This window comes from Varanus komodoensis, unplaced genomic scaffold (genome assembly GCF_004798865.1).
Source record: "Varanus komodoensis strain SLA01 unplaced genomic scaffold, ASM479886v1 scaffold53, whole genome shotgun sequence".
Classification (NCBI taxonomy): Eukaryota; Metazoa; Chordata; class Lepidosauria; order Squamata; family Varanidae; genus Varanus; species Varanus komodoensis.
The window spans coordinates 3,714,577-3,723,575 of record NW_025336126.1 but is presented as its reverse complement, the minus strand read 5'-3'; the positions used below and the strand labels follow the sequence as shown (position 1 = coordinate 3,723,575).

At 48.0% G+C, this 8,999-nt stretch overlaps 1 protein-coding gene across 1 annotated transcript in view; it reads right to left on the bottom strand.

Annotated features, from left to right (window-relative positions):
• LOC123032087 (immunoglobulin superfamily member 1-like) overlaps positions 1–6,003 on the bottom strand; it is an 11,272-nt gene extending 5,269 nt beyond the window's left edge. The window contains exons 1-2 of the mRNA XM_044447712.1: positions 5,973–6,003; positions 3,899–4,168 (exon numbers count right to left, since the gene is read on the bottom strand). Of these exons, the coding sequence (XP_044303647.1) occupies positions 3,899–4,168; positions 5,973–6,003 (301 nt within the window). The remainder of the gene's footprint in view (positions 1–3,898; positions 4,169–5,972) is intronic.
• Positions 6,004–8,999: the final 2,996 nt, after the last annotated feature.

The following is an 8,999-nucleotide window of genomic DNA, read 5'->3' as shown; positions in this document are numbered from 1 at the left end:
CGCTCTTAACCACTACGCCACACTGGCCACACTGGAATGGCAGATCCACGTCCAGCTATCCTAGGGGCTCCAGCTCATCTTAGCCTTACTGCATTGGCAGGAACCATAGGGCGGTGGGGGGCAAGGTTTTAGGATTGCAGCACTGGGACTCCAAAACTCCTGTAGCCTCTAAGTCAATTGTCTGGAGGCCACTGGACTGCATCCTATATTGCCTAAACCCTCAGAAAATTGAAAATAAAGAGCTTGCTAAAAGAGACATCTGGAAATCCTAAGACCTTATGTTTGGAACAATTGCATGGATTTTCCAATGTTTTTTTTTGTGGTATTGATTTACATTCGCTACATTGATACATTTTAATTTATGCAGTTATGCATATGTGTGTGTTTTTCTTTTTATTGAGTTTTTGTTTTATTGTGGAGAAATTCTCAACCAAAATAAACTGAAAAAGGACTTCTTCACACACAGTCTGAACGTGTGAGTGATATCCATGAGAACAGTCAGGGTCTTGGCATTTCAGCTGATGCTTTCAGGAAGGGCTGGTATGGGGAACCCTTTAGGGTTTGAGAGGCTGCTTCGCACCCCTCTGGAAGAGGCACGGTGGGTGTGCAGCCCGCTCTTGCCCATTTCGTCTTCACCGCCATCGTGTGATTCGGCTTGAATGGGGGGATGCATCATGATCTGGTCTTACAGCCTGGACCATTCTGCCTTGGGTGCCCCTGCTGGGAGAGCAGCCTAGCAAGACTTTTCTGCCCTTCTGACAGCATTGCTCTCAGCTTCCTTGACACGCTTGAACCCCTTGCTCCTTCAGGGTGTTCATCCAGGGGGGCCCCCAGTGCAGCCTTCCTTTTACCTGAATCAGCAGTGAAGCTGCACTTAGCGGGCTTCTGGTCCCCAGTGTCCCACGGAATGGTCCAATGAGGGACGGGGCTTTGTGGTGACCTGTGCTGCGTCCAGGGGCATCGTCTGGGGGAAATAAGGATGGTTGCACCAACAGGCTTCCCCAGCATAGTCAACCTCTTGAAAAAGGATTTTCCTCTCCCTGGAAAATGTGTTTTCTTTTTTGATAGCCGTTTTTGGTACCCCCAAATTATTGGAAAAGCATCTGGGGTTGGAAGCAGATTTAGGGGTGCAAAGCCATGCTAGACGAAGTAGAATTTTGCCCGCTGCTCACCACACCAGCACCTCCATTCACTTGAAAGTGCCTCCCAGAGGTTTGGGGGACCCTTCAAAATTGGGTGGACTGTGATGTGTAGGGAGGGGATCCCTGAAAGTCGGGGAGTGGAGCTTGCTCAGTGGAAGGCAGATCCCTGATGGATACGTCGCTCCATCCCTCTGGACTTCACGCTTGGGCCAGGATCTAGGGGTGAGATCCATGCAGCATAGTGTTCCTGTAGATTCCCATTTTACTGTTTCAGCCCAAAAGAATACCTTTTTATCTGGAAGGCGTCAACTGTGAATGTTTCTAGTGGCATGGTATTAAGGGAAAAAGAGACGCTCTGGAACCAGTTCTGTATTTTAGTCAGTGCAGGTTTTCCAGTTGATTTGCAGACACAATAAATCCAACATTCCACACGAGAAATGGGCATATAATTGAGCACTGCACTCACCTGCTATGTTGATGTGATGTATCCTGCTGGGCTTTGAGCATGTTTGACTATATGCTGTACTAAAGCAATAGGCACACCAATATGTCCCTCCATCTCCTGGTTGGGCATTGGGAATATAGAATTGGGCCCTTCTAAAAGGAAAAAGTGGCTTTTTCCACTTAACTTGCAGCCTTCCTGGAGTTCCCTCTTTGAAGAAATAGAATGTTGGTCGTTCATAATGTTTATAATGTTTACTCTCACAGGAAAAATCAACACGTTCTCCCACTTTGATCTCATCACCAGGGAGCACTGAGGAGGAAGGCTTGGGAAGCGTGTGCTTTCCTGGACAAGGAAGAAAACAGGAATGAAATTTGCAAGGTCACGTACCTTCAACAAACTCACTCTAAAATTGGGAGACATTGAGCACAGTACACTGTTTGTATAAGGCCCACAAATATACAAGAGGAAAGATTAATCATTTTGGGACATAATCCAACACAGCCTAAACATCACTTTAAATCAGTTTCTGGTCAGCAACTAGTATTGTGTGTCTATGTGTTTGTGGGTTCAAAGCACAGTATTTTGAATGGAGCAAGAGGTAAAAGGCCTTCAAAATGGGCTCTTCTCAGAAAATTGATGCATTCATATCATGGAGCTGGAGGAGAGCTTTGTGAATGCCCTGAATGGACAGAAGGATGAACAAATTGGTCCTAGATCAAGTCCAGCCAGAAAGAAAAATGATGAAACTGAGGCTGTCATAATTTGGACACATCATGTGAAGCCAAGACTCCCTGGAGAAGACAGTCATGCCAGGGAAAGTAAAGGCAGAGGAAGAAAAGGACAGCCAACGAAGGGATGGTTTGCCTCCAAGAAGGAAGGCATAGCCTTGAATTAATTTATTTATTTTTTGGTTTATATCCTGCCTTTTTCCTACAAAGGGCTCAAGGCAGCTTACATCTCCTCCTCCATCTTATCCCCACAACAACCACCCTGTGAGGTAGGTTGGGCTGAGAGTCTGTGACTGGCCCAAAGTCACCCAGTTGGCTCCATGACTGAGCGGGGACTAGAACCCGGGTCGTCTGAGTCCCAGTCCCACACTCTTAACCACTATGCCACACTGGCTCTCATTTATAACAGCTAGGTAGGAATGCTAGGTAGGAGTTCCTACCTATAACAGCTAGGTAGGAATTTATAACAGCTAGGTAGGAATGTCATGGGTGGGACATTTTGGACGGCTGTCATTCATAGGGTCGCCGTAAGTCGGAGATGACTTGGTGGCACATCGCAACAGCACTCAGTGCCAACTCCTGCAAAAGCAACGGAGGAGGAAAGGGGCCTTTAACGCTGGCCTCTCTGACTCCTGTGAGAAGCAAAGGAGCAGGGCAAAGCTGGGAAGGAGAACAGCTATTTCGGTTGCTCCTTTATGCCTGCAACCCAGCTTTTCCTACTAGCAACCGGTGGGATGGTGGAAACAATGGGATCTGCGTTTATTCGTTATTTGTTTTTCTGCGCCAGGTTAAGACCTTTTTATTCCAGCGGTATTGTAATAAGTTTTAATATTGTTTTTTCTGTGGTTTTAATTGCAGTCCGTGTGGGTCGGGAATTTTATTTATGTTATTTATGCTATTACATTGTAAGCCATCCTGAGGCTTTTTTTGCGATGAGGATGGCATATAAATATTTTAAACAAACAAACAAACAAATATTCAGTATGGATACATGAAGCGCATGCAGAAATATTTTTTATTGCCACAACGCCCCAAAACCAGCATTGCTGAAGTAATGGGTTGAGAGAGGGAGCAAAACACGGCCCCTGAGCTCCGGCCCACAGGGACCCGGTTCCAGGAAAGGGGCGCTCCCTTCTTTCTACAGAAGCTAGTCCAGCCCTCTGAAAATGCAGCTCAGAGGGCTTGAGACCTGGACTAAGGGGTGGTGTGTGTGGGGAAGCAATTCCTGAAACTGAGGCAGCCCTTCGTTCAGTGGAAGGGAAGTCCTGGATCTAAGTCTGGTGGGAACTGCAGCACATTCTTAGCTTTGTTATTGCCCTTGGGGTTCACTCTCATGCAGGATTTGGAGAGACTGGCGCTTAGGAACGGGGGAAATGCCTGGTAGACCATGGAGACCCCCAAGGTGCCGTCCAGCCCACATTTCATGATGACTCCAGCCCCGAAGAACCAATTTTGGTCGGGAAACCTCCCTTAACAAAAGTTTCTAATGCTGCAGAATCAAACAGGCAATACGTTCAATATTCACTTAAGTGTCATTTGAGAAACTGCTGCCACAGAAGGTCTGAGCGACGCGATGCCCTTACCTGGAATGTTCGAGTGAAGCGTGTTGTCGGGATGGGAGCACCGTGTCCCATAGCCTTCCTTGGCACAATATGTGCAATGATAGACTCCACCGTTTGACCCTTGAAGACTGAAAAACAAAGCCTTTCCATATGGAAAAACTGGGTAGATTTCAGTGTCCAGCTCTGGCCGCGTTCCTTTTCTGGAGTACTGGAATTCTGCCCACACACCGTCTTCACCCTCACAGACGATGTGGGTCACGTGTTTCTCAATGTTGGCATGGCTGGGGAACCCTGGGGTGGGAGCCAGGGGGTAAGAGGCACCCTGTCCTGGAGGAGGGAGAGGACAGGAATGAAACTGGCAAGGCAGAGCACTGGCAACACACTCGGTCTGAAAAATGAGCAATTTGCAGATGACTTTGAATGAGGATGCAGACAGTGAGTGCTAGTGAGAGAGTTCATGTGAGGTTAATAGTTCTGGGATCATATCCACTGGAGTGCCTGTTCATCACTTCACAAGCTTTTCTGATCAACAGCTAGTTCTTCACAAAAATCCATATTTCCAATGGAGCAAGAAGAGAAACTCCGCTCACGGTCAGCTCCTGCCAGAGCAGGAAGAGACCACGGGCTTGGGGGGGCTTCTTCCCCGTTGCCTGCCTTTGCAGAGCAAAGCGGGACAGGGCAGTGGGGAGAGAGAGTCCTCACAGCCCCACACCTGCTCATTTACCTGCAGGTGTGAAGACACGGACATGCCCGGCAGCATCTGCCAGTCCTCAGGCCTGGGGAGGGATGGGTTCCCCTGAGCCTGGGGCCTTGCTGGCTATAAAGCAGCGGAGACTAAGAAGGCCTTGGCCCAAAGCCCCTTTTATCCAGGAGAAAGACATCGTAGAAGGATACAACTGCAGGGGGAGTCTGCCATACTGGGACAAAACTGAAAGTTGTGCATGGGCAATTGGCTCCTGGGAAGGGAAAGAAGCCATGGGCCGCCTGCTTGCTGCCTGCATGTTGAGTGAGTTGCACCTGCGGTGCTTGGCTTCCTGAGTCACCCAAAGCCAGTGGCGTGCACTGCTGGGGAAGCTATGAAACCGCTCCGGAACCCAACACGAAGCCTGGAGTTCTGGCCTGGTTCTGAAAGCAGCCCCTGCACACCTTGCCAGGTTTGGACAGCATGGGAAGCCTCAAGGTACCGGAGCATCTATACACACCCTGGGACACGTGACTGGCTTGCGTGGAGGTGGAGAAAGGAGCAACCACGGTTCTTCTTCTCAGGGATCATCCAAAGCTCAGGACCAAGTCCCCAGGTTTTCCCTTTCCTAATTCACACCAGCAGAGCTGGCTTAGAGTTTCTTGCAGATGAGGCTTTCGGTGGGCGGCTGGCAATTGATCCATTGGGATGCAGCATGTCAATTCCTGTCGCTGATGTGGCCTTCCAAATGAACCAGCCCGAGTGGACCGGCGCCTGGAGCCTAATGGCAGGGTTGCTAACATGAAAGGCATCAGCCTGGGCTGAACTTTTCTTTTAACAGTGCCTTGGTACACAGGAATCGGCAAAGGGAAGCTCTTGACGGCATGAAGCCGAACACTGGCAGATAGTCATGGGCTGCAGAGCGAGCTGCATTGACAGAATGAAGTGCTGGCAGGTGAAAGCAGCAAGTGGGGTGCCCGTCACCCCATGTGAGTTGGTGCCAAGTTTGGCACTCCCGTCAGTAGGGAAAGCAGCAGCCTGAGGAAGGATCAAAAGAAAGCCAGGGCTGGAATCTAGCAGGTGGCCTCCTTTTCACAGCCTCCAGAAGACATACAGGTTGAAGGAAATGGGGGAAATTTGGCAAGTGCCACTTGGCATCTAGCAGGTAAGAAAAACATTCTGTTGGAGGTGGGTATGGCATGGCGCTCCCATTTTCTTCCCACTGAACACCTTCATTTTTGGCTACTGACACTCATCTCTAGACAATCGCCACAGCTCAGCCTGCCACCAACCTGAAAACAGAGGGTTCCATTCATGAGAAGATGCATAAGCAAGGCAGAAAGCTGGCCCTCTGATCGCCTCACCTGCCCTTGCAGGTGCTCTGGTCCCCCTGCCCTTTCAGGAGATGCTCACCAAGAAGGGTGATGATGAAGGAGAGCCTCATGGCGAACATTCTGCTGTCAGTAGGTATTTGGCTCCAACAGGGCTGCTGCCTCTGGAACAAAGATCTCAGCAGGGGGCTGTGGACCAGCTATGCTGTTTCTTTGCGATGCTATCAGGACTGAAGTCTCCTCGTTATATTCCTTGGCTAACCACATCCCCCACTATGTCAGAGCCCCAGATTGCAAAATCCAGAGGAAATGAGCAGCTCACCAAATTTGTATCTGTGATGGTGAGAAGATTTTGTATAGGCCACACCCCATTAGCATAGAAGACTCTATGGAAGTATTACGAGGGCTGAAGGCACTCAGTGTGTCTGAAAGAACTGGGACCTTAAAAGCTCAGGGTCCATTTTATTCCGCTAGTCACATCTATTAGCAAAATCGAGGTGTGGAGAATATATGAGAAATACATTTCAGTTTGTTTTAGGGTGGAATTTACCCACACACAATTAGAATATTGCGTGAATAGCTTGCAGCAGAATAGCTTGCAACAGAATTCATTGACAAAAGAAAAAGGTACATGAACGCACACAAATAAATGCACGTATTTTAACCAAGGTGTGTACAATGCATGTGTTTTTTGGTGAGCACTGAGGTATCGGAAAAATGTGCTGGCTGTTCCCTTTATACCAACATTTACCCTGTTTGCACCTCCTGAACTTGAGTGGATTGACACACACCGGGGCGGTGGTGTTGCACCGTATGACAAGCCACAGTAGTTGCTTGGGCAGGATGGTCGGTCTTGTTGTCTGAACACCGTCATGATATTTCAGCAAGGTATGTCTGGTCTTTAGAAACCATGATAAGAAGCAACAGGCTGTGCTACAGTTTCCACACTTCAGCGTGGTTTCTCTGGTCTTCTGCAGCCAGCACCATGGATTCCACGGAACGCAGCTACCACAGAGCGTCCTGGGAAGGGTGGCGAAGCTCCTCTAGCCATTCAGCATGGGATTGAAACTCAGGCACGGTGGGTGACAGGATATGTGCAACAGCAGGAGGACTGAATGGGCAAGGTAGGAACTGCAATCGCAAGAAACCATGCCAGGCACATCCAGGCAAAAGAAGTGCACACCATAGAAGTCATGCAGGGTCACTTGCCATGGTGTGTGAACCTAGCCTGTGTGTGGCTGAAGCGCATAGGCTTCTGAGCTTGCAGTGTGATTTGCAGATAAAAGAAAAATGCATTTGGGACTCTGTAAATTTTGACAAATGAACATGCTAAAAGCAAGGAGGAAAATCTGTGATTGTTGGTGTACATGAAAATGTGCACTAGATAAGGCAAATATTTGAGACAATATCAAAGAGTGGGACAGAATGGCTTCCAGAGGACACTGCAAAGATTAACAGTGCTAAAGAGAGCATCTCTATGTTCTCTCTGCAGCTTCAGGCTGAAAACATAAAGCTTTGTGAAGGCTTTGTGCACTGATGTGATACAGAACAAGTATTTTAGTGCCTGAGGCAGAAAATGCAAATAGTTCTCCCAGTTTTGTTAAAAAAAAAAACAAAAACCAAAGTAGTTGATATGTCATTTTCTTTCTAGCACCCAGAAGCTAATTCTTCCTGGAGGCTGCCTCAGTCTCAGTGATGTAAGATCCAGCCCTGTTTTGCTAGGACCTTTTTTGGTGATGGAGCAAGGAAGGACATGTGAATGCTTCTGCTTTCCATGAATTAGAATGATGATAAATGTTTCTTAGTGTTTGCTTTCCTCACAGTGACCCAGTTGCTGGAAGTTTGGATCCTATTGGTGAGAGTTATCCACTCACTGACCCACCATCACTTACAAAATGGGTGGTACAGGGAGAAAACCTATAAGCTCATGGTGCGGGGAAAAAGCACCGAGGAGGAGAAAACCAAGAGAGCAAAATGGGAGAAAAAGGAGGCTGTGGACTGACGTCTCATTGAAAGAAGAGAACAGAGGAATGCAACCATGTTGATCAGCTGTGCTTTTGGCAGTGTCTTTGATGCTTCAAAAGCAACAGAATCAAATTCACACATTTCCTGTGCTCATAATCTGGAATTTATTTATTTAAAACATTTCTATGCCGCCCCCATCGCAACAAAGCCTCGGGGCGGCTCACAACATTCATAAAAAATACAATTAATAATTTAAAAACTGGTACCATCTCGGCTATATATATTAAAATCTATAAATACAATAATAATAAATTAACAGTTAAAATAACTTTTACATAAAAAAGTCTTGGCCTGGCGCCAAAAAGCAAATAATGATGGCGCCAGGTGGACCTCTCTGGGGAGCGCATTCCATAGGTGGGGCGCCACTTCAGAGAAGGCCCTCCTCCGGGCACTCACCCTCCTAATATCATTCATGGAGGGTTCCCAGAGAAGGGCATCAGCTGCCGATCGTAGGGGGTGGGAGGGTATATATGGTAATCCTGACTATTCATAGAAATGGGGGTGTTTTGGGAAAATGTGTAGGAAGAATGCGCTACCATGGTGTGGCTGTTTTACTGGATGATGTCAGTCGCCCGTCACACGGTGGTTGCTCGCCCTCGCATCATAGTACCCATTTATGGGCACCAGCCCTGGTTCCTCTGACTTCCTCTCTCTGTGCCTTTTAACACCCTGCCTTCTGCTTCACAGATTCACAGAGCAGCCAGGTCAGAAGGGGCCAGGAAGCCCATGGAGTCCAACTCCCTGCTAGTGCAGGATGGCAGTAACACCTTCCTGATCAGATAACTGTCCAATTGCTTCCTGAATGCATCTAGTGTGGAAGAGCACACCACCTCTCTTGGCAGCTGGTTCCACTGTCGCACTGCTCTCTCAGTCAGGAATTCTTCCTCGTGCTGAGCATGCACATGGTGTACTCTAGCTTGAGTTCAGTGCTCCGTGTCCTACAGTCTGGAATGGATGAGAGCAGGTCTTTTCCTTCTTCTTCGTGACAGTCTTTGAGGTACCTGTAGAGTGCTACCGGGTCACCTTATAGTTGTGTTTTCTCAGAGCTGAATGGGTGCAGTTCTTTCAACCTCTCATCATAAGA